This window comes from Aspergillus chevalieri, chromosome 7, assembly GCF_016861735.1.
Source record: "Aspergillus chevalieri M1 DNA, chromosome 7, nearly complete sequence".
Lineage (NCBI taxonomy): Eukaryota > Fungi > Ascomycota > Eurotiomycetes > Eurotiales > Aspergillaceae > Aspergillus > Aspergillus chevalieri.
The window spans coordinates 637,276-661,625 of record NC_057368.1 but is presented as its reverse complement, the minus strand read 5'-3'; the positions used below and the strand labels follow the sequence as shown (position 1 = coordinate 661,625).

Sequence of the window (24,350 nt, the reverse complement as noted above, 5' to 3'; positions counted from 1 at the left end):
AAATTGTGCCCGCCAGCATGAGTAGATTCCACAGAGTGATGACCACGTATTTAGCGCGCTTATACTGAAAGCTGCCAGACCAGCATTGAAGTGGCAAAAACATCAAGTAGCCAGTTACAACAATAGCAAGCACAGCATCAATGTCCAGTTCCAGTGCTGATGGTTGGACTGATACTTCAGTCGTCCCATTTACTAGAGAAGGGAAGGCCGACGTCAGATTGGCTCCATCTGGTACGTAAGGTATAGTGACAGGCGCCGGCGGGGGATCATTCTGGTGGCTTCCGAGCAATATGAAGGCTTGAATAGCAGCTGTTCCGGCGTATGTTGCTGCAGTTCCGAGAAATACGTCTGACAACCACCCGCGCCAGCGCGTGGCGCACGCGAGAAAAAGTAGCGCATAATATAGGTACCGGGGACCGCTGTTGTAGATCGTGCTAATTGGATAGGAGCAGTAAACTTCCTGCACAATAAAGCGTGCTGAAAAATTGCTGTCGGCCATATCCTGTTGTGAAGGCAATCTCTGTGGCTGCCTAAATGCTTGGGCGGCGTTTAATCAAGCATGACCATTGCCGGTCTTTCGTCGTGGAGATGATCAGGGATAGAAAGAAAGAAATGAATGGAAATTTGTACATAATTGGAGTCGGTCATTGATATACCTTAGTCTTTCAGTTGACCCTAAGCCAATTGACGTCACCACTTGCCCCTTTTCAGCCTCATCAGAGTTTAATCGATAGTCTAATAGTTTGAATAGTTTGGATAGTCTGTCGTTCTTCTTCTTTTTTCAAATGTTAGCCGGCTTCAGTCCAGTGCTGCTGGGGTGTACCTCTGAGATGTATCAGTTTGAAATGGAGGCAGCAAGGGGAGGGGGTAGGCACCAATTTCCTATTGCCAGCTTTTCTTCACTTCGGAGAAAGGCGCAGGCGAACCGCTAGGAACGCTTGACAAGGATCACATGAAGAACGCAGATAGGCAGAAGTCCGGGAACCAGCCTATCTTTCGCCTTAATGTCCAACGGGATAGGATTTAACTATTAGCGGGACCGAGCCATTAGCGCCACTAGTGAAACCTGAATCAGGAACAATTATGAATCTAAGATGCAGCATAGTTGGATAGCCAATGGAAGCGAGATACATCAGGTCCCATCATCGGCGCAAGAGAACGATCCACACAGTGCCATCATTCAAAGTAGTAACTAATCTTCATTCCATTTTGGGTCGGAGGTCTTGGCGTTCCGATTCCCTCGTGTTCTCGAAGAAGTCTAGATTAACTTATACCCGAATCCACTACACTTTGCTTGGCGCGCGCAAATTGACATGATTGGTCAATTGGCCGGGGTCACTACCAGTATACATATCAATATGTATAGAATATGTATAGAATGCAGCCTTATTGAGCATCATAAAAACATGGGTGCCTACGAAATATCATCTCCAAGGAGTGCCAAGATATATTTCTGTCATTCATTTCTTTTGTATGCCGGTCAAGATGGTGGTTCTAGGGGTCTCCACTGACCAATATATAAGTATCGTCAATTGCTGCTTGGACAGGGCCATCCGACTTGCATCAATATCAGGCAATTCAAAATGGGATCTCGTGTGTATATCACATCTCTGCTCCTCAGTTCTTCGCTCGTCTATGCCTTTTCTCCCGCGATTCGCGCCGACACCAATCGTGATGGAGTAGTGGACCTGGATGGCAACACGGATGCTGTCGACAAAGACTTATGGTCCGAGGACCATGGTGCTATCTTCCTGCCTAATATCGGAGATGCCAAAGGCAGGTGTCACTTCAGGGACCGCAGAGACCAAGACCTTAGCGACATTGAGCTGGCCAGCTGCAACGATGCCTCGGGAGATACTCTGATCACGCCAGAGTACCTTGCACCGCTCCGCACGGTGCCCATCCATGACATTGGCAGCAACGCAACGGCACATGTTGCTGCAGATCCATCCCCTTACGTGCGAATCTTTTGGAAACACGGCTCCGAATGGATCTACATCGATCCCGAGTTCATCTTCAACGCCACTGCCATCCGGACCGGCCTAGAGTTGGGAATCGATTCCCGAGCCCTTGTTACGGACTCTGACGTCTGGAACGGCACTGCTCGAGTCTCCTTCACTGTCACGGAGTCCAACACCACCAAAACTGACCATGTTGCGCTCAAGCTTGCCCCGGTCCTCCTCCACCATCACCTTCAGCCAGCTCAACGACTTATCAGCGTTCTTGGGAATGACTCTACCAAGGCCCAGCATCGGTTCATTAGGGAGCTCGATGCAGCCAAGCAAAAGGCCGGATTGAACACTCCCCTGACTTTGCTCGGTTCCAGTGATGATTGGTGGGCACAGGATATTATGGAACCTGCATTTGCCAGCATGCCAGGACCAAATGGCCCCATCTCCATCCGTGTCATTCTCCGTACAGCCCAAGAATCCCGTCCGGCTGGCCGACAGGTCTTCACCCAACTCCGTGGCAAAGGTATCGGTGGTTTTCTACCTGTCGGAAGTGGAGTTCTAGGACGTCGAGAGATCAATTCAGGCGGCAACATCGAGACAATCCCGCCGTATACCAGCAAAAAAACCGGAAAGCACTATCCACTTGGCCGGATCTTGACTGGACAGCATTTTGAGGAGAAGCATTCAGAAGCGATGATGAAGTTTTTCCGGGCCCAACGGTTGCAGGATCCCCTCGTCATTGAAGCCGGTTGGCTAGCGGTTGGACATGTTGACGAGTTCATCTCGTTCTTGCCGGCAGATAACGAGCTGGGGTTTACTATGGCCGTTTCGGACCCGGTAGCTGGATTCAATGTCCTCCTTAAAGCCAACGAGAGCGGATATGGGACGGTGGATGCTTACAGCGCGAACCTACAGGACCGCACACCTCCTCAAGGTGCTGAACCACGTTTGAACTGGACAATCGGTCAAGTCGTCTCTGATGAAGTGGTTCTGCATGCCACAGTCCGGGCTCAGAGAAATATTGATTCGGCCGTGCACGTTCTCCTCGAAGAGACTGGTTTGACCAAGGAAGATTTAATTTATATTCCTCACCTCTTCACTGACGGTGAATTTTCAGGGCCTGGACACACAAAAAGCCGCGATGGTCTTCCTCCCCACATGTCGCCACCCAAGGAAGGCGAATTCAATGTTGCCTCTTTCTTCCCAGCCTCCATCAACGGGGTAGTGCTAGGCAACCATTTCATTTGCGCTCGAGCATTTGGCCCTGTTATCGATGGAAAAGATATCTTTCAGGACGCTGTTGAGAAGGCCTTCCGCAAGTCAAATATGACGGTACATTTTATTGATGACTTTTGGTCTCACCACATCAATGGTGGCGATGTTCACTGTGGTTCGAACACACTGAGAGACACGGCCGTGTCATGGTGGAGTCAGCAGTGATGATTGGCCTGCTTCAGTGTTTGTCTATGTTGACGGATTAGACCTTCGAGGTCTTCTGTAATTGGCAGAAGTTTGCAACTTTCTCCTGTCTTTCGCCTTTCCACTTTTGTCTTTGCCTGTCTTCCTCTTTCTTCTTGTTTTTCTTATCCCTTATATGTATCTATTGCCATCCAAGATGGATTTTCATTTATTAGATAGACGCATTCTTTGTAGAATAGACTGTTTCCCTTTCTGAAACTATAGTGAGAATGACACAGGTGGCCACCTAGTCTAAGTTATTCGGCCATACTGCCAGAGGATTGAGGAGACTAGGGACCCTTCCAATTTTTACGCAACTAGTCATTTGCTACCATGATTTTTTTAGAATAGGACCATATATTCCTTTATCACCGGTTGTTCCAACGTATAGTCATCCTATTCAGCTCTCTGCCCCTCTCCATCAAATAGGAGGAATAAGGGTAATATGGTATGCCGAAGAAATACATATACGTTAGTGTAGCAAATTGTAAACCTTAGGATGCGCTGAAATTTTGCTAGTGTCTATTTGGCTGTGCTGAGTCTTGCCATATCAAGACGGCTCTTAAGCAGAAAAGGAAAGGGCGAGAAAATCGAACTACTCAAATCATTTACCTCTTGTTTTTTGGGCACGATTGTAAACAGAGAATTTGGGGAGGGGGGGATATATTTAAGAGAACACAATAATATTGAACTCTTGTGTCTCACGATCGGAGACCAGATCTATCTCGAATACTATATCCAAGCTTTATCTTTATCTGGACCGGATATGGACCTGACACTTTGTGAAACACGGTTCCGATGATAGATTCAGGGGCTGCTAATTTTCCGGATTTTCCTTGACAGCGGGCGTTGTTTCCGTAAGCTATCGAGACCAGACAATAGATATGAACGCAATGCAGCTGTTTTGGCAGTTGTCCCGTTCGCGAAAGGGGCCCATTATGTGAGCGGCCCAAAAAGCAAAGCACTGTGTGGGGATTTCGATAATATGGTCAAGATAAAGCGGGTCACGACAGCAGACTATGCATCAGATACGCATTGTCCACGAGGCAATTAGACGACAGAGGTGGCAAAAGGGTGCAGTATCCTTCGGGATACCGGCTTATGGAGCCGTATTTGTAGAAGCGATAGCAAAAGAAAGTGAAAGATGGCCTGCTATATTTGATAGACAAATAAACAAAGAAAGCATAGTTGCAAGAAGGAGCATGCATCATTCCTGTGTACCAGACGGATAGATGATTACAATTTGGGAATACAGGCCGAGACAAGCCATCGAGCGCGTGTCAAATGTATATCTTCATATAAAAATCCATATATACAAATCCATATATACACAACCCTTTTCTTTGCATACACAGTCGGCAGCTTGACAGAACAGGGAGTTGGAGCAGCAGTGGTTTCACCTCTAGGGCGCCAGGCAGTTCACATTGGCTCCCCAGCTACTCACACTGTATATGCAGCGGAATCGAGAGGCATAGAGATGGCTCTCACCCAAATATGCAACACATTTGGACCAACATCACAACGTTCCCATCGGGCCTATACAGCAATCATCTGTACAGACAATCAGGGCAATTCAAGCGTGTTCAGCTCCAGGAAGGTCTTCTGGCCAATATATCCTGAGCAAGATTACATGCACTGCATCTCACCTACAGGAACGCGGCTGGAATATACAGCTGTATTGGCTCCCAGGTCATGAAGGCATCTATGGCAATGAGTGTGCTGACGCTCTTGCAAAAGAGGCTGCTAATTCCCCGGCACCCAATGATGTGGAGGAGCTCACTCTCATGGCTGGCACTCGAAGAGCCCTCCGCATAGAAGCAGCAAGCGCATGGAAGTCTGAATGGGCTACCTCCACCCATGGGAACTCCCTCCGTCGTTTATGGAAAGAACCCTCAAAAGCACCAATGCAACTATACCAAGGCCTACGGAGAGCCGCCACATCAGTCCTCATCCAAATGCAAACTGGGAAGATTGCACTGGCTAGTTATCTTGGTACCTTTAATGCTATGGAATCGACTCAATGCTCTTGTGGACGCGGTCGTCAAGATATACGCCATGTTCTCCTCCACTGTACAAACCAGGCAGGCCCCCGGATGCGCCATCTTACACAGGGGTCAAGGCGGGAGTTGGATTACCGGGCCTACCTAACACGGCCAGACCTGGTACCGAAGGCAGTGCGCTTTATGCTCGAGACAGGCCTTCTAGGCCAGTTTCAGACTCTACCAACCACATACCGAGTCACAACAACGGACACGAAGCAACTGGCAGCATAGTGCAGCCGAGGTTAAACGCTTGCAGAAGTAGGGAAGGAAACGAGACAGTATCCAACAGGCCCATGGACCTTCATGGCCATGGGAACAGCAGTACAAAAACAGTAGCACGGGACATACAACATGCGGAATGAGATATCAGGATATGTGTATAAAGGCGACGATGTACATAGCGACTACCATTACGGCAGCTTACCCGGCTGCGCCGCAGGACCTGCCGCCACTCGGCCTATAGGGCTGACAGATGCGTGTATGAACAATAATAATAATAATAATAACCCTTTTCTGTTGCTGTCAAATTATAGCATCTAGAGAGACATGATGCATGAATTTGTTTTTTCTCAGAAGCAACAATGTGTATGAATATTTATGCAGATAGCAGTGAAGCACTCCAAGTGAATGCTCCTTAAATTGATTACTCCCCACGGAAGTTGACCTGAATGGAACTGGTCAATTCAACATCCTGTGGTGTAAGATCCAATTCCTCGCGTTCATCCTCCATAGGACACGCCGCCATGGCCGCCATATACCTTGGCGAGTGCAGCCCTGGAGATTCCATATCCGTAATCTCAACCGGATTCACCTCTCTGCCAATGACCTCAGCATAGTCGAACGCTTTCTGAATCGCATCTTTCATCGCCAATTTTCTCGTTTTGGAGCCGAGCTCTTGTTTGGTCTCGTCCGTCAGTCGCCAATCAATGTTGGAGATGGCGACATTTGGATATGCTGATAGCCGACCAGCAACTTCACTTAGTTTCTTGAACTCACGAAATGTAGCTTCAAATCGCAGCTGGGCGTAATGGACTCGTTCGCCAGGGTTTCCGTCTCGGTCTCGGGGTCGCTCGGACCAGCGTCGGAGGGAACTGGTTGAGAATGCTGCTACTGGGGTTGGGACGAGTGAATTTGATTTTAGCCCTTTGAATATTTGTTGGAGCTGGTTGGAGGTGGCTGTGACTTCTTTGGAGACAGTGTCTGACGATGAACCCTCGGATTGAACGTGGAAGAACAATACGGCTCGTTCTGGAGGTTGATGGATGGTGGAGGAGCCTGTGACGTTGATTGTGATTGGTGTCATTTTCCTAGATTATGAGGATAGAATTCAGTAGAGAAGAGGTGGAAAAGTAGAATGATAGAAGAGTGTTTTTTCTTTTGCATGAATTTATATTTCTGGTGCCCCTCCTAAAATAGGCAGCCTGTTTGCTCAGCCACAGTATTGTGGCGCTTATGATGTTATGCCAAGACGCAGTGATCCATAGCGAAAAGTAGGCATTGTTGCAACTTGCAAAGTGCAATTACTGCTTTGAGTACTCCATAGCATTGGGGCAATAAGATATAAATGTATTTGCAAGCTTTGAGAGAGTACCTTTGAGCACGTGGCTTTGGCAGTAGCCTATTTGAGATGAATTCCAGCTATTAATATTGCTATCTAGATTGAAAGAAGACTCTGTCAACGGGTATTTACAATAATTTACAGATAACTATCAGATATCAAATTGATCTTCCACCGATCTGACATTCCTTGAAATGGGAGGAAGCGGGCCTCCCAGGGCCGCCCGCTAAGGCCAGCGAGCGGGCTGCGGGCTCCCTCGCCCTGTCCGCGGGCTCTGATGGGCGGGCTACGGGCGGCTTCCAGGTGCCCACGGGCGGGCTGTGTCAAGGTCTAGCGAGTTCAGATTATGGTAAAAAAAGCCTTTCCTAGTAAGGTGTACGATCTCTTGTGAGCAAGATGATTTCTAAGATAATATTACTCTGCCATGCAAGACGCCAGGGTGTACCATTCTTGATCGGTTGGCCATGCTAGGTATTCAATTAATTGTAGGTAGCAACCGGTTTGCCCAACACATCCAAGCGAGGGGTGACACCCAGTCCAGGGGTGGTTGGGGCTGTAAGAAGTCCATCATGGACATCAAATGCACCATCCGCAGTCTTTCCCTCACACATAGCACGACACTCAAAAACGCAACGCAGATTCCGCGCTGGAACTGTCTGACCAAGATGTACAATAGCCGCGAATGCAATATCCGAGCCACTTGTATCCTGAACAGACATTATATAACCTGCAGCTAGACATATGTCCCGGACACGGCGACCTCTTGTCAAGCCACCTGTTTTCGAAATCTTCAGTCCAATACCCTCGATACCATCATCCGCAATAAATTGGGCAATAGTGCTTTCATTAGACGCTAATTCATCAAAGATAATCGGGACATTAGTTCGGCGTCGAAGGGAAAGGCTTCCTCGGTAGGTAGCGCACGGAGCTTCCAGGACGAAATCCAATTCATTGGGGAGTAACTTAAGCATCCGGAGCGCGACATCCACAGTCATCCGCCATTTGCATCAATTAGAAAGAACTCATCAGGTTTCTTGTATGCGAGTGCTGCTTGAACACGCGCAGCATTGGCTACCGGGTCCCCTCCAATTTTAACCGAGAATCCAGTGTATCCAGCTGCTCGGGACTTGGCAACAAGCTTGCGAGTACCATCTGCATCTGCGACACAGGGATAGATTCGAGAACAGGTAGCTTTTTGCTTGTGCGTCCGCCGAGCAATTCACACACGGGAAGTCCCACTGACTTGCCAAAAATATCCCAGCAGGCAATATCGATAGCTGACTTTGCCGACTCACTACCAAGTAAGGCTGCGTCCATAGCGTCATTGACCCGATCAACTCTTCGAGGGTCCAGACCAATCAGCTTAGGGGCTATCTCTGCGATTGCAGCCCTAATACCGCCGGCATGTGACGCGATGTAGTTGTCGAATGGAGTGCTTTCGCCCCAACCCTCAATTCTGTGGTCTGTGATAACACGAACAAACGTAGCATCGAAACGAGTAATAGCCCGTCCTCCAGAAAGATAATAGACACCACCGGAGTAAGGCAAATCGACTTGGAATACATCAATCTGTCTTATCTTCAAGTCGGACATCTTTGTCGTGTTTCTCAAGGTGAGGAAAAGGATATAAAACACAATATCGTTGAATTTCTGAAATCTGAATGTTTTATGAGAGTAGAGAGATGTCCAAACCAACAGGCCTTTTAATAGCTCTTGCCCCCCAAGGTCACCCCCAAAATCCCCATCGTCTAACAAAACCCCGCATCGGCGAATCCGGCCTCTCGGGAGCCTGAATTAGGTTCAGGCTGCCGAGGACCAACCGAGCAAGTGGTCCAAGCAGTTCGGCTTCGTCAAACCAGCGGGAATACGGTATGGAGTGAGTGCTTAAGCCTGCAAATTGAGGCTTGTTTTATTTCGGTTATAAACTAGGTAGGGAGTACTATTTCTATGGTCAGGTTTGTATTGCGTTAACGACAGGAAATGTTTATCTTTGAGCTGACACTATTCATTGAGCTGGCTGGGCAATCCCCGGATGGTTATGGAAGGATCGACTACCATTACGGCGGCTTACCCGGCTGCCCTGCAGGACCTGCCGCCACTCGGCCTATAGGGCTGACAGATGCGTGTATGAATAATGATAATAATAATAATAATAGTAGTGTTCGTCCTGTTTGATGACCCGCGGGTTACCCGCGGGTCATCCTCGCGAGGGTCAGACCTAACCTGGACCCTCACTGCGGGTGAGGGCGAGGTCTAATTTGGTGGGTATCAGTACAATATCCTATTTCACAGTATCAGAGTAGACCTGGAACTTCGTTACAGATTTTGTACCCAATACCCAAATGCCTTCGAGGCTCGTACCCAAATCAATAAAATACAGTGTATTTATATTACATACACACCATTGATATAGTAAATTACGCGTAATTTCTGTAAATACATCAGCATCTTGGGTAAAAGACCCATTAGGTATTTTGATCTTGAAATTTGTACCCATTTGGGTAACAATGCCCAGGTTTATACCAAAGAAATATGTTGGTCACATTATCCAGGCAATTGTCTTCAGTGATGGTGAATTCTGTCACAGTGCCAGCTGATAAGAATCGACACATAAATGGTTGGCCCGAGTATGTCACGAGCTCGGAATAGTAGATAATAACGAACTGAATTCCTATCTAGACTATTGTAGCCATCGACGAGAATATCGAATCTGGGGAAGAAAAAGGAAGAGGAATTCTATCTACGGGAAAAGGGGCTTTTATATGAGTGCTGTGTGGCCTCGCTAAGTGCTTTTCTTTGTTTGCTCAGGTGGCATTGTTTGTTGATGTCTTTCACTGAGACGCTGAGCCATCACAGAGTAGCGAGGTCAGGAGATTCTTCCCCTTGCGCCGCCAGGGATTCGACTAGTTGCAAGACTCCAACATTCGATGCATTATACTGTCCTCAGTAGTTGCCATCGCTTGAAGGTTATCCCATGAATATAGACAAACAACGCCAATATATCAAACAATGCTTATAACGACCATTCATAGTCTAGATAGATTTCCTGTTCTTCTTCTCTCCAGATTCAATGTTCTCGTCAACAGCTACGCTAGTTCAGATAGGAATATCAATTTGTCAAATCTACTAATCCAAGCCCGTGACACTTCGCCGATTTTAGTTTGGAATTTGAAGAAGTCGATGAACCAGGGTCAGATATTAGGCTGTCGGTTCTATGTGTTTGTCTTGCCTCATGATAAGAAACATTTGGCTACAGTGGAGGGCTGTACGACGTTATTCAATTTCTAAGATGATTTGTTGAGTTTTTAACAAATCTTATCAAAGTTGGGATGCTCGTTTTCATGAATATTCATGTCTAGCATCCGTAAGGAAATCAATGACTCGAGAAACTACAACCATTTGATTTGTCTATTTACCATGTCTTATTCAAATGTGACAATACGTCTCTTACGAGCGTGCAACAGCTGCCTGAGCATATCTTTCGAAAAGTGGGTGGAGTCGAGTGCCCTCGCTATCGGCGAGGTCGGAGAAGCTCTGAGGAGAACCGAAGGGGTGGTAGGGGAAAGGCCTATAGCAGCACCGCGACTCCATTAGCATCTGTGCAAGTGGCCAGCGTATAAGGGCTTCGAGGTACATCAATGACTCACCCGTATTCAGGAACCCATGTAATAGGTTCAGCAGTGGTAGCAGTTGCATCGATAATCTGCTTCCAGGCAGTCTCGAAGAATCTCCTTTCCTCCTTGAACGCATCGTCTGTTGGCGCCGGGCATTGCGAAGACTGAGTTGTCCCCATCCGAGCATGGATATGGCCCACGCGAGGGATAATAGTACGGAGCATTTCCTTGTCCTCCTCGCCGACGTCGAGGACACGTTCACAGACCACGACGAAGTGGGAGAAGTCGGCCGTGACGCGCAGGCTGAGATTGCATTAGTTGTGAACTACCTTCTCTTGCGAATAGAACTTACTTTGGCACTCTCTTCAAGACTTCTGAAGTGGCATAGGGGCTGAAGAAGGCTCTGTTTCTATGGGTCTCGTGGCAGACTTTGCCTGCATAGCCAAGTTCGGCGTCTATGGCGAAGGTGCCTGAGAAGAATTCGACGGACTGTTCAATTGTCCATCCATCGCTGTGTTCCAATTAGCGCCATTTAGCGCCCTTTCAAGGTCAAACAAACGTACTCTCCAGAGTGGGCGTTAACCTTATAGGGCTTCAGGGCCTTCGCGATCTCAAGTTGTTCTTTGTAGCCTTGCAGATGGTCCTGAGGTGTGAGGCCAACTGGCTTAGGACCCTCGTACCTCGGCCACTGGGTGTGTACACTGAGGGATTGTGTGAGAAAAGAGTAATCCTGTTGGCTTCGTCGTGGACGTGGCGACCGCACTCACAGTACACTGATCTCAAGGCCGTGCTTTTCAGCAATCTGGCGGACTGTGGACAGGTCTCTCAGGCCAGCGAAGTCAATTTCAACTCCAGCTAAGCGCAGAAGGGAAAGCGTTAGCCTGGGGAACTCCCAAGGGAAAGAACAGTACCATACAATAGCCTTGCGCTTTCAGGGTTGGGAACCACTTATCCCAGTTTTCGTAGTTGTTACCAGGGTCGACACCCCAAACAGAGCGAAAGCGCAGAACTGATGCCATCGTTTCTTTTGCCTGAGAGGCTTTGGTTGAAGCTGGCGAAATTTTTGTTTATTTCAAGGACGGGGAAGACTTATGTCCAACTTTCAATCAAACCAGCACCAGCGGGGGAGGGGCACACCTTCTACTTTAAAACATCTCCCTGGTGGATAACCTTACGCTCCGAATTCACCATCCACAAGGTAATAACTCCATCATTGTCGTGATCATAGCCCCGCGAGGAGATGATGTATTGAAAGCAACTTACTCCATCTGGCGAATTTCGAAAAAGGCATAGATACCCGATTCGGCAAATGAAAAACGAGGTGAATTCTCGCCGATAATGTTCCCGAAGAGTAGGTCAAAGGCCGATTGGTTCTGCACCTGTACTTGAAAGCTCGCTTGGCGCGGGGAAGATGCGGGCGGGATCTTTTCCCCATTTCGGCGGCGATGCCCCACTGCGAGGAGATGCTGTATGCCATCATGCAATGCGGTGCAGCCAGCTTGAATATTAAAGCATGGGCACATACAGGTCCTGGAACTCTCAAGTGCTTCTCGTGGTTCTTTTAATTGATTACCTCTCATCACCTTTCATCTTCCCTAAATTTCCACTCAATTGGGGAATCGTTCCATACTGAATCACAATGGCAACTATGAAGGCTGTAAACTATATCGGACCTCACAAGGTCCAGGTCCAAGAGGTCGAAAAGCCCAAGCTGGAGCATCCAGATGATATCATCGTCAAAGTCACAACTGTGAGTTGTCGCTTACTTTTGCGCACGGCGAATTGAACTAACTGAAGCTCCAGGCTGCAATCTGTGGCTCGGACCTGCAGTAAGTACAAGGACAGAATACGAAAGACAATGACTGTCGCGTAAACTCACCGTGCTGCAGCATGTACGAAGGCAGAACCGCCGCAGAACCAGGCATCACATTCGGTAAGATGGCCTGCCATCAGCAAGGAAGAAGCGAGTACTAAGGAACAAAAGGACATGAGAATATGGGGATCGTGGAGGAACTGGGTCAAGGTGTAACAATTCTCAAGAAGGGCGATCGAGTTGTCATGCCATTCAACGTCGCTGATGGTCGGTGTCGCAACTGCGACGAGGGAAAGACCGCATTCTGCACCGGTGTCAATCCAGGATTTGCGGGTGGTGCTTATGGCTACGTTGCCATGGGTCCCTATCGAGGAGGTATGCGCTTTCGACATATCATAGAATCCAGAAGCTGACGATAATCGTTCTGAAGGCCAGGCTCAATACATCCGCGTTCCTTACGCCGACTTCAATGCTCTCTTGTTGCCACCAGGAACGGAACATGAAGCGGACTTTGTCCTTCTGGCCGGTAGGTCGCAGATATTCCCACCAAGCCAACAACAATTGACGAACCTAAACAGACATTTTCCCAACTGGCTGGCACGGTGTGGAAATCTCTGGCTTCAAATCTGGCGAAAGCATAGCAGTTTTCGGCGCAGGTCCAGTGGGCCTGATGGCCGCCTACTCCGCACAATTACGCGGCGCATCTCGCATTTTCGTAGTAGACCGTGTCCCAGAAAGACTGGCAGTTGCCAAGAAAATCGGGTGTATCCCGATTGATTTTACGCTGGGAGACGCTGTTGACCAGATCATCCGCCTCAACGACGGGATGGTCGATCGCTCCGTCGATGCTGTCGGGTATCAGGCTGTCAATGCAACCGGTTCCGCAGAGAAGCCAAATATTGTCCTTGAGAACATGATTCGCGTGACGAGGGCTTGTGGAGGAATGGGTATTCCTGGACTTTACGTGCCTAGGTTCGTTATCCTCATTGATTCCAAGACTCGTTGGATGTGACTAAAGTTGTCTCGCAGCGACCCGGGTGCATCTGACGACACCGCCGCAAAGGGCCTGGTTAGTCTCAGTTTTGGGAAGTTATTCGAGAAGGCAAGTGCCCAAGTGTTGCTTCGACAGTTCAAAATCCTGACTTAGAGTAGGGCCTGTCTCTCGCCACCGGACAATGCAACGTCAAAGCCTACAACCGATACCTACGAGATATGATTGTCGCTGGCAAGGCCAAGCCGAGCTTTGTTGTTTCACACGAGGTGTCGATCGATGATGCAGAGATTGCATATCACAAGTTCGATAAAAGGGAGGATGGATACACAAAGGTACTGCTGCATCCGAATGGAAGTATTGACCAGATCAGTGCGAAAATTTGAGGGCTGGGTGAAAGCATAGAGTCCGTGGTTGAGTAGAGAGTATGAATGCAACGGTTTTCCAAGTAGCTGTGTCACATGCACCGCTTAGGAGCGCAATTGAAGGAATTTATATTCTATTCTTCAACTTTACGAGACTCTTCCACAATTCCTCTTCAATTCTTCCTCATCACCTGCTTTTTTGTGGTTCAAAATATTTGAAAATGCAGAAACCTCCACTTAACCCTCTCCGCCTCCAGCTGTCAGCGTCGGCGTTGACACAGCCTAAAGACCGACAACCGTTTTAAGCAAAACATCAACCTCTCCCAAATTCGAATTTTGAGCATATCTCCACAGCTATCGCCGCGTTAGTCAAAAAGGGCATCCTCTCCCCCGACGCTATCCTCAACACGCTTAGCCAAGAAATGAAAAGTTTTCGGTAAGTTATCCTAAGGGACGAGGGACTACCACGCTACCACGCCTTTGTAAGAATTTCAAGTCCTCTGTACAAACGACAATGAAAGAAATCATCACCCAGAGCGCCGGAGTCCTACCACAACCCATGACACAAGCAGACGCTCTAATTTAAAACAGCCTTCTATACCTTTCTCGGGCAACATTCTATGACTGCCAATATACTTGACAATTCATGGTCTCCTCAGAGCACTCGTCTAGACCGACTTTGAACGCTCCAGACCTGTCTATGAAAAAAGCATTGACACTCGATCCAGAGCACCAGCTGATACCCACCACGTTGCCCAGCCTCACATGATTTAAATTCCTTGCAATCCTTCTGATCCATTGGCTCGCTAGAATAACTGATAATTGGCCCTCCTGTTTTAACTAAAAATATTGGGCTACTTGGCATCTGCACATAGCCAAATCTGATTTGCCTACCTGTGATCAGTGTACTGAGATAAATGTTAAGGGCTAAGCCCACAGCGCTAATGACTAGCTATCATACAAGAGATCCCGTTGAAGAAGAGAAGGACAGATATCCGATCGGACAGTCTTTTATATACAAAAGTACGTTATGCGGGGTAGGTAGTCAGATAACCACTCCGATCATTCCTCCGGATAATATATCATTTATTCTACAGGCGCAGCCTGTGACAATCAATCGCAGTAAGAGCCACCTATTCTAGTCGGTTTCTTCCGAAACCAAGATTCGAAGTTACATTGCCCCGTCTCTTCGCCATGTCAACCACATGGATGCTGCCTCGGGGGCTGTTCTTTCGGTACCTTCGCCAATCTCACTACACCAATCCCGTCAGCTCAGAATTTCTCGCATCATCATCCTTCATGTTCGTCAATCCACGCCATCATGCTGTTGTCACGGATAAGGTCGCGCAGAAGTTTCCAGCCGCAGCAATTGCTGGGTTGAGCGATGAGAAAGCCTTGGCCTTGTTTACCTGTGGGTTTTTCTCGGGGTTTATCTTTGGCTTCAAAAGGTGGATTCTGAGGATTGGAGGGTATAATCTGTTGCCTGCACGTTATACAGGTGAGCCATGCCAATGCCCATTGTAAAATCTGAATCGTCATGATCGTAGATCACAACGTCTAATTATAGAAAAAATAAAAAAAATTTGAACTGAAAATTCAATTAGGTTTCCAGCCAGATCCACAAGCAGTAACAATCTGGAATCGTTCCAAAGTCCCCAGCACTCACCTCCTCCCTGTCGGCAGCTGCTTATTCGGCTCCTTTAGGATGCTGGATAAGCACATCGCAGAACCATCAGACCACAGTTCAAGCTACGTTGACTATGGCTTCGGCTCAGATGAGTTCATCTTTGCAGGGTGCCACCGCTTTCAAATCACAAGGCTGCCTCCTTCTTCTAACATGGACTCAGAGTCTGAACCTAGTATCAAAGGAAAGCAGTCAATGCCACAAGTCCAGATCCAACTGCAGCACTTCCGGTGCAATCCACAGAAAAATGTTCCTTCGGTGGCTGAGTATATTGAGAGGTTCCACTACGTTTATGCGAAGGCGCTGTTCGCGAATGGGGTCCAATCACTCTTGGGATGAGAGCAGTCTAAAAGGCCATGAACAGTCTCATAAAGTCTGTTGCCACTTGGTGTTGAGAAGGGATAGGTGCGGATCGTTATTTAATTAGAAGTGAAGGCATTCATATAAATAGATGCCAGTAGGTGGATAGCGGGTGCGCAAAAGACAGAAGCTAGATGAGAATCATCGTGAGTAGCGCGATTGTCACACTGGACTCATCTGAATATTGGTATGATATTGTTGGTTGGCAATATTTCACATATAAGGCATTCATTGTTATGCCTCAACTAGGAGAGATTCCATCTCGATTGTATGGTTTGAATTTGGAGGGTTGCGGATCATGCGCAATTTTCTGTGCAACCATCGCCACATAGCGGTTGGGGACATTCTACTTGATTTCCAGATGCTCATAACATGTCCTAGAAACTCACCACTCGCCCCCAACACAGTTCCCGCGATACTCAAATCTCTGTTTTTCAAATCCTGTCCCAAGCCTCTTAGCATTTTGCCTGTCGCCTGAAGGCTATCCTGGGCGAGTTCGGATAACTTCTCCATTGCTTCTCCATCCCTATATACTTGAGTCTTCAATTTCTTGTACGCTTCTCGGACGACTGGATCTTCACTCAAAAGCAAATCGTCATGACGTTTCAAAAATCGATCAAGATCTTGCAGGTGTATCTTCAAGGTTGATTGCAAGTCCTTTAGTTTCTGCACCCCATCTCGCACGTTTTCGATATCATCGCGTGATTTGTCCTTCATCTTTCGGAGCTCCGGCACCATGAGCTCTTCAAGAAAATCGTGACGCTCCATTAAACTATCGCGCATTTGTCTCAACTTCTCGATCTCATTGCCAGAAAAGGCATTTGGGGTGCTGACCGCACCTGTTATATAGCGATCCACGAGGTTTCCGGCGAGAGTTAGGGGGAATTGAGCAACAATCTGTGGCGGGACAGACAACAACAGCTCCCTGGCACATACTGCTGCTGCCAAAGCGGCATATAAATGCCAATCATCGTTCTTGTGCCCATCCGCGTAATCTGAAATCCCTCGGATGGGAAGACAAGGAGTGATGTCCATCACCCCGGCGGCTTCCATCTCATAACACAAGATCTTCTCTTTTTTGGCGATGTCATCACGGTTGTGAGCATTCTTTATGACATGATTATCAGACCCAATGCCCCCTTGAAACAACCGGACCAGATCTCCTTCACGATCTTGCCGTGAACACAAGTTGACTTGCTGCTGCGATTCAGGTCGTAGGCAATCGCACACCGACTCTTGATGAAGAAATCCTTCTTTATAAAGTCGATCTTGTGCAGGACGGAGGAATGCTGTTCGGCCTCTGGTGGTTCTTGTACGAATGCGCTCAATAGAGTCCGACAGGCTAACATGTCCCGACCAAAACCGCTCTTCCAAAAACGTGATCGTCTCTAAAAGTTCTCTCGCTGGAGTTCTTACCAGGCCAGTCCGTTCAAAGCCATGGTCGGTTTCTTTCCCAGTTGCATAAGGAACAACCTTGGTTCCCAGAACTACATCACCAAGGCGGATGTCATGTTTCTGGGAAGGTGCTGCGCCTGCGATGCCAACAAGAAGCACAAATCGCATTCTAGGAAAAGTGCTTCTCATGTCGAGAGCGATTCTAGTTGCATGGAGTTGTCCATACATTTCTGCTGGTGGGAGATTTATCATCACGTTATGCGTCCCAACCCGCCCAAGAACATAGTGATTCTTATCCCCTTGACCGCGAACCAGGCCGGCGGTATCATATTTTTCGTCCAAAATGCTCACAGCTGCGCGGTACTCCTCTTTCAGTACACATATCCAGCCGACCATGAATTCCGTGTGTGGAGGAGGGACTCGGAGTGCGGGCGGCGATGTGGCATTATAAGCCATGTCTGGGAGAGAGGCCTCAAGGAAGTAGATGAGGACGGAGGCGTTTCCGGGAACCAACACAGCTGTTATGAATTGCAGAATTTCTCCCTGTGCTTAAGGTAAAGTAGCTGGGGAGTGGAAATGGCGTTTCGAAAACTTCAATAACTTGACTCACTCAGGAGCCAGGAGAAATTAATATTTGACAGATCTGCTCGTTTCCGGGGGGTGTTCCTGGCATTTTTATGCGCAAGGTTTTGTTTTGGTCTCAATTCTAATTGGCCAATTGGGTCCAAGGCTGTGAGACGACAGCCTCGTCCCTATTCCCGTCATTGTATACCGGGTATATCACATACAAATAGAGTTTTTCAAAATGCGGCTGAGAGGTTATAGGTGTAAGACCAGTGGCTGAGGGATAGTATATAAGGCGGTGCTGCGCCTAAGTATGAGACCGGAGCCTTCTTTGGGTACGAGTAGCGTGGAGAAGAGTAGTACATGCGAGGTTATACAATAGGGAAGCAGAGGATATATTCGCAAGGTGGGAGGAGGATAAACAGTTGCTCCAACTTAGTACAGAGACTGATCGTTGGCCTTGCCCATGGGAAGTGTTGGAGATAGAATACGCCCTTTAGTCTTTGGGCTCAGCGCTCGCCTAGCCGGGTTCTTACAACGTATTTGCCCACCGAGTGGCGCACTGCCCGCGATTTTTTTTTTTTCGCGTCTTCAGTCAGTTAAACCATTTAAACCACTTAAAAAAAAGGCCTCCCAAGTCCCATAATTCAAATGAGAAAAGAGGGGAGGGTTCTATTAGCAATATCTGCTCTAAAAGAATCTCAAATTCAGACTGTACGACAAGCAGCACGCCATTTTCAGGTCCCTGAAAGGCTGAAACCGCCCTCTGACGACGACTCCATGGTATAATTACACGGTCTGAAAAGCGTGCCAATGAGCATAGATTGACTTAAAATGGAGAGGAATCACTTCCACAATGGATACTCTCTACTATGGACCGACGCGGAGCAGCCCCCAACATCTCATGTTCAAGACATAGCCAATAGTCTCCTTTCACAGCATGGTTCTGTCGTCTGTGAGAAAGAACTGGGTATCCAGCTTTATTGAACGCCATAATGAGATCAAGACCAGTTATTCTCGGCGATATAATTACCGGCGACCCAAATGTGAGGATCCAAAGCTCATTAAAGAGTGTTTGATCTTGTACAAATCACTATAATATAATAAGAAATTGCATATGAAGTTCTGACATAAAAATGCATTTATTTTGATGTTGAAAAGACCCCTACATTGCAACCATGGTCGGAAGTGCGCCGGTCGGACGCGCCATTCGGTAGCAGATTTGGTAGGGAAATATGTTCAAGTTGAAACGGATAAATTCCGAGTCGGGGAAGTCGGAGAGTCGATTATCCGGACTGCACGAGGCTCTATAGGAAGAGGAAATTTGAATTACACAGAAGGTGAGATTGATCTCTATAGACACCGCGATAGCGGAATGAGTGCTTGACTATCTAAATATGCGTGCGCGCCGGCCTATACATAAGAATCTCCTAACCTCGGTAATCGGGCCGACTATTTGTCCGGTTGACTCTCATCAGACTGGTCCTCGCAAGCACGTGACAATTCTGTTGGCCCGATGTGTTGGGCATGCATTTACGCGGACCTCTATATACTAGTTTCCGACCTTAGCAGGCGTTCTTTCTTTCTTTCTCTCCCTATCGAATCCTTCCTGTATATAGCTAGATAATAGCTTTGGGGTCTAGCCCCTTACAACACCAATACCGGTTTCGTGGCCAGCTCATCGGCTGTTACGGGCTCGGAATAGTAGATAATAACGAACTGAATTCCTATCTAGACTATTGTAGCCATCGACGAGAATATCGAATCCGGAGAAGAAAGAAGAAGAGGAAATCTATCTAGGTAATGAAGAGGTTTTTAAGAGGATTGTTGGCGACATGGCTGGATGGTGTTTGTGATGTATCATCCATTGCCGTAGTGTTGAACCGCCATATGAGCTATCATATGTGAGCCGTCACATCGGCCACGTTTATCCGGGCTCGGCCTGCTGTTTATTCAGTCACGTTATGAACAGCGCGGAGTCATATCACTGCAGGGAACATGAATGTATCCCTATCAGGTTACAGGTCACTTGAATTACCTATGGAATAAACAATCAACCAACTACAAGGCTCTATGCTTCCACCATTCCCGCTATAATCATCTGCCCCCAGAAATAAAGCCCATATCCAACAGCTATCTGAACCCAACCACGCTGCACTGGTGCAGTATATCTCCGAAATGCAGTCACTGCCACAAAAATATCGCTCACGACAAACATTCCAGCCCCCAAGACTCGCTGATAAACCCAGCTGGATGAAATTGTCAACGGGGTCGTCGAAGAAGCAGCAGCAAACATCAAGCTAATGATAACAGCATATATAAAAACCAACGGCTTCATGTCCTTGGCGATAGCGAGGTCAAGCACATTTACTCCAGTTGAGGAATGCGACGGTGGGTAGATCACGCCAAGCCATTTTGCGAGGAGCAGAGTAGCGATGAATACGGTTATAAAGACCCCCCATGAATTTTCGCGCGCATCCCGAAGGAAGGCTATGATATAGGCTATATGAGCGGCCGCGAAGGCGACAACGCCTAAATGGAAGGAAATTGGCACTTGTCTCTCTTGGGATTTGGAGCCCGAGTCGAAAAATTCACCACGAGAGGGGATTAAAAAGAAGTCGCCAAGCATGGAGAACAGAAGGCCGATAGTGATGAGACGGCGGTAGGGAGTCCAGTCCATTGATGTTAGAAGAGGGCCGCTCAGGAAAGCGGCTGAGGAGAGCATCTTAAACAGGGCTGTTCCATAATAAGACCTGGATTTGTATTCCGATAGGACTAGCAACGGTAGGGATCCCAGGAGGAGGTAGCATGCCGGAGGAGAGATGGAGAGGTATGCAGACATCTTGGTTGAAGGCATGGAGGACCCCGGCGAGAGGGTTCTGAATGATAAGTAATTGAAGATTCAGTGATACTTTTTATGATTTTATACTATTCCTCCAAAAGGACGTATTATATGTATTACTACAAATATTTTGTCGCATAATCAGATTACTGTAAGTTTATGATTTTCTACATGTGATTCCGAGGTCTCTTTCCGTCTAAAGGTAGATCAATAGAGCAAAAGTCAGACCATTGTTAACCATTCAATTCAGGAGCTCTATTTGGCGTATGATTAACTCACAACCATTCCTTCTTCTCGATAGCTATATCGAGCACTACAATTATAAGGCAGAAAGTAAAAGTGCAAAAGAACCTAACTCTTAGTTACTTCCATAAGTGCGTGGTCGGAAAAAAATTTGGTGTGGTATGGATGGTTGATTGGTTGGTGGCCTATCGGCTAAGCTAACTATACCTGTAGATAGCCTGACCCGTAGCTTAATCTGTTCGTCAATTCCTACTATATTCCTGTACCTGACCCCGCAACCTGACACTCTATAGGGATCTAGAGATGGATGGAGATGAGACCCACTGCTGCATGAAACGAGCGGGTAGCTCAGGATTGGGGGATCGGGGAGTCGATAATCCGGACTGCACGAGGCTATATGACAGAGTATTATCCAATTAGAAGAATATTATATTGAAACCTATTAACACCATTGATAGTAGAATGAGTGCTTAGCCATCTAAAGCGCATGGCCATGGTGTCCCTATTTAAGTACAAGGATTCTTCCGTTTTCGGAAATCAGGTCGCTTTCGGTACTCGGGCCGACTATTGATCCAATGTTACTGTCATCACTGCAGAGCACCCGCAAGGACGACTTTTAGGAGAGCCTAGAGCTACCAGGGGGGGTGCTACAATTCCTAGCCAGTACCAGTGTAGCTCTACCCCGAGCACACCTACGGAGAGCGGCGGAAAGGGCCCGGAGAGATGAGGAATGGAGACTGGAAGCATTGGAGGCAATTAGAATAGGAGAAGGGTAGCAGGGAGGGTAACCTAAGCTAAGAGTCAGCCTAGGCCACACCCATCTTGCTCCAAAACACAAGGAGAGCATTGTGCTCGAAAGCCCTGCGCATACAGGCGGTCTGGGGCGAGGAAAAGGATCGGAAAGATGATAGAAGGGGGCTAACGCCTCAGGAACCTATGGGGACAAGAGACTGTAGAATAGCCACTGACCTCGAGTCCACGAATCATGGTCTATCATAGCTCTAGGGCTCGGTATGGACAATAAACTTGATTAAATAATAATAATAACATAAACATATATGCAATGCCAGGCAAATCACGAAATGCCAGTGACTCCCTCCGTCTAGTCAAAGATAGATGCCTTCATAGAATTGGGCTGGATGTATTCAGATGCATTTCGAGAACTGGTAAATCCCCAGCGAATTTGCGCAGCCATGGCAATCTCGACGTCCAAGTCCTTTGCAAAATGCCATGCCAGTCCTGTATCACGCTGAAACGCTCGCCCAACCAGAATCACATCGAGTTCGTTCTCATTAAGAATCTCCTCAGCCAAGTTTCCATTGTTGATCATCCCAACAGCGGCAACCAACATCCTATCACCAACTGCCTTCTTGACTGCAGCAGCAAAGGGAACCTGAAACGCTGGACCGGATTTCACCTTCTGCGCACTGTGTACACCACCACTGCTAATATCGATAAGATCCACCGCGCCCTGTACAGCCAGAGCCTCAGCAAACTTGACTGTATCCTCGTTCTTCCACCCTTGTTCGTTTGTCTCCAGCCAGTCGGTAGCTGAAACACGCAAGAAGACGGGCATATTGGGACCGACAGTGTCACGGGTCAACTGGGCAATTTCCAGGGAGAGCCGGATGCGATTCTCAAAGCTCCCACCATACTTATCTGTCCGCTGATTCGACAAGGGACTCAGGAAAGAGGAAAGCAGGTATCCATGCGCATTATGGATCTCAATGAAATCAGCCCCTGCCGCCAGAGCACGCTTGGTAGAAGCAATCCATGCCTCTTTGACTTCAGTAATGTCCGCTTCGGTCATGGCCTTGGGTATGATATCCCCCGAGGCGAAGGGGATGGCACTGGGTGCCTTGACATTGTCCACCCAGCCGCCAACAGCATTGGTTGCAGTGCCTCCGCCCAGCCAAGGGGGCAAAGTGGAAGCCTTGCGGCCGGCATGGGCCAATTGAATACCGATCTTTTGGCCCTGGCTGTGTGCGAATTCAATAACGGATCTGATTGGGGCGATCTGCGTGTCCTTCCACAGCCCGACGCAGCCAGGCGTGATCCGACCTTCAGGCACAACGCCGGTGGCTTCGATAATCATCATCCCCGGGCCGCGCTGCGCAATTCCACCGTAATGAGCCGAATGCCATGGAGTCATGTGGCCGTCATCAGCGCTGTATTGACACATGGGCGCGAGCTATGTTGGTCAGCACGCTATACTAGAGTTTGGGGAATGGTACAAGTGGTAAAATACATACACCCAGCCGGTTATGAAATGTTTGTCCTCTGATGGTCAACGGCTGGAACAGTTTAGGAATCGGCTTCCCGCTTGATTGGGGATTCCGCGCTGTGCCAGCCGTAGGACTTTTCGCAGGAGTGAAGAACGAGATGCCTTCGGCCGGTGTCGTAGGAATATCTGGCCAATTCGTCATGTTGTCTGAGTGTTAGTGTTAGGAAATATGATATAGGAAGTAAGGGAGATATTATGATGATACATTCCGTTCGATGAGCATTAGTTATATATCTTTTATATCCCCCGTATTACAATACTTCGGATACTTTTTTTACTTCTTTTCTAGAAAACTCTGTTCCATCATATTGATTTCTAAATCTAAGTCTTTTTTGCTGTTTGGCTTAGAAATCCCTTTCGGGAGAGGGAAGGTCGGGATGATGAGAAAGAAGTATGTCTCCGAATGTCTTCAGATGTTCCGACTCCGCCGGAACTATCTCGGGATCTGTAGCAGAGGACGGGATCTGCTGCCGTCGTTCCATGGATCTAGACAGTGGCAATTGCGATTCACGATTTCTCTGGTGAAATGCCTTTCTGCAATTGTAACTGAAGCCACCGGTAAGGGTGTCTGCTCCATCCGTTATGCTCCACTAAACAAGACCTTCAATATGAAAAGGTCTATTCCTCTCCAGAAGCAATCCCTGCAATGAAATATCACATATCAAGCATGCCATCCTCAACCTTGGAGGTTCAGCTGATATAGATAGATAAGCACTATACAACTTCGATACGTGTATACAAGTTCTCACGGTAAAGGACATAATCGGTAGTCCTCGCCATATAGGCCTGATTTTTTTTTTTTTAATCAAGTTTATTGTCCATACCGAGCCCTAGAGCTATGACAGACCATGATTCATGGACTGGAGGCTAGCAGCTATTCTACAGTCTCTTGTCCCTATGAGTTCCTAAGGCAGTGCCCTCTTCTTATAAGCTTTCCAATCCTTTTCCTCGCCCCAGACCGCCTGTATGCGCAGGGCTTTCGAGCGGAGTGCTCTCCTTGTGTTTCGGAGCAGGATGGGTGTCGCCTAGGCTGACTCTCAGCTTAGGCTACCCTGCCTGCTACCCTTCTCCTGTTCTAATTGCCTCCTCCAGTGCTTCCAGTCCCCATTCATCGTGTCTTCGGGCCCTCTCCGTCGTTCTCTGTAGGTGTGCTCGGGGAGAGCTACACTGGTGCTGGCTAGGAAT

The 24,350-nt window shown here is 47.8% G+C and overlaps 10 protein-coding genes across 10 annotated transcripts; 3 read left to right on the top strand and 7 right to left on the bottom strand.

Annotated features, from left to right (window-relative positions):
- Positions 1 to 1,583: 1,583 nt before the first annotated feature.
- ACHE_70215A (protein-arginine deiminase domain-containing protein) lies at positions 1,584 to 3,392 on the top strand (the record flags this gene model as incomplete). The annotated part of the gene is made up of 1 exon (XM_043282524.1): positions 1,584 to 3,392. The coding sequence occupies one exon, from the start codon at positions 1,584 to 1,586 to the stop codon at positions 3,390 to 3,392; it is 1,809 nt and encodes a 602-aa protein (XP_043139894.1).
- Positions 3,393 to 6,095: 2,703 nt separating this feature from the next.
- On the bottom strand, positions 6,096 to 6,755 carry ACHE_70214S (SIMPL domain-containing protein; the record flags this gene model as incomplete). Its single annotated transcript, XM_043282523.1, has 1 exon — positions 6,096 to 6,755. One exon carries the CDS (start codon positions 6,753 to 6,755, stop codon positions 6,096 to 6,098), a length of 660 nt encoding a protein of 219 aa, XP_043139893.1.
- A 734-nt stretch (positions 6,756 to 7,489) lies between these two features.
- Positions 7,490 to 7,981, bottom strand: ACHE_70213S (uncharacterized protein; the record flags this gene model as incomplete). The annotated part of the gene is made up of 1 exon (XM_043282522.1): positions 7,490 to 7,981. The coding sequence occupies one exon, from the start codon at positions 7,979 to 7,981 to the stop codon at positions 7,490 to 7,492; it is 492 nt and encodes a 163-aa protein (XP_043139892.1).
- A 100-nt stretch (positions 7,982 to 8,081) lies between these two features.
- ACHE_70212S (uncharacterized protein) lies at positions 8,082 to 8,603 on the bottom strand (the record flags this gene model as incomplete). The annotated part of the gene is made up of 1 exon (XM_043282521.1): positions 8,082 to 8,603. One exon carries the CDS (start codon positions 8,601 to 8,603, stop codon positions 8,082 to 8,084), a length of 522 nt encoding a protein of 173 aa, XP_043139891.1.
- Positions 8,604 to 10,457: 1,854 nt separating this feature from the next.
- Positions 10,458 to 11,643, bottom strand: ACHE_70211S (sugar phosphate isomerase/epimerase family protein; the record flags this gene model as incomplete). The annotated part of the gene is made up of 6 exons (XM_043282518.1): positions 10,458 to 10,578; positions 10,658 to 10,927; positions 10,977 to 11,135; positions 11,188 to 11,325; positions 11,392 to 11,479; positions 11,541 to 11,643. 6 exons carry the CDS (start codon positions 11,641 to 11,643, stop codon positions 10,458 to 10,460), a joined length of 879 nt encoding a protein of 292 aa, XP_043139890.1.
- Positions 11,644 to 12,263: 620 nt separating this feature from the next.
- On the top strand, positions 12,264 to 13,814 carry ACHE_70210A (glutathione-independent formaldehyde dehydrogenase; the record flags this gene model as incomplete). Its single annotated transcript, XM_043282517.1, has 8 exons — positions 12,264 to 12,374; positions 12,428 to 12,453; positions 12,514 to 12,557; positions 12,609 to 12,812; positions 12,868 to 12,963; positions 13,016 to 13,409; positions 13,467 to 13,539; positions 13,590 to 13,814. 8 exons carry the CDS (start codon positions 12,264 to 12,266, stop codon positions 13,812 to 13,814), a joined length of 1,173 nt encoding a protein of 390 aa, XP_043139889.1.
- Positions 13,815 to 14,987: 1,173 nt separating this feature from the next.
- Positions 14,988 to 15,816, top strand: ACHE_70209A (uncharacterized protein; the record flags this gene model as incomplete). The annotated part of the gene is made up of 2 exons (XM_043282516.1): positions 14,988 to 15,291; positions 15,398 to 15,816. The coding sequence occupies 2 exons, from the start codon at positions 14,988 to 14,990 to the stop codon at positions 15,814 to 15,816; spliced, it is 723 nt and encodes a 240-aa protein (XP_043139888.1).
- Positions 15,817 to 16,071: 255 nt separating this feature from the next.
- ACHE_70208S (uncharacterized protein) lies at positions 16,072 to 17,688 on the bottom strand (the record flags this gene model as incomplete). Its single annotated transcript, XM_043282515.1, has 1 exon — positions 16,072 to 17,688. The coding sequence occupies one exon, from the start codon at positions 17,686 to 17,688 to the stop codon at positions 16,072 to 16,074; it is 1,617 nt and encodes a 538-aa protein (XP_043139887.1).
- A 2,179-nt stretch (positions 17,689 to 19,867) lies between these two features.
- ACHE_70207S (lysoplasmalogenase) lies at positions 19,868 to 20,653 on the bottom strand (the record flags this gene model as incomplete). Its single annotated transcript, XM_043282514.1, has 1 exon — positions 19,868 to 20,653. One exon carries the CDS (start codon positions 20,651 to 20,653, stop codon positions 19,868 to 19,870), a length of 786 nt encoding a protein of 261 aa, XP_043139886.1.
- Positions 20,654 to 21,983: 1,330 nt separating this feature from the next.
- On the bottom strand, positions 21,984 to 23,307 carry ACHE_70206S (NADH:flavin oxidoreductase/NADH oxidase; the record flags this gene model as incomplete). Its single annotated transcript, XM_043282513.1, has 2 exons — positions 21,984 to 23,072; positions 23,134 to 23,307. 2 exons carry the CDS (start codon positions 23,305 to 23,307, stop codon positions 21,984 to 21,986), a joined length of 1,263 nt encoding a protein of 420 aa, XP_043139885.1.
- Between the last annotated feature and the right edge of the window lie 1,043 nt (positions 23,308 to 24,350).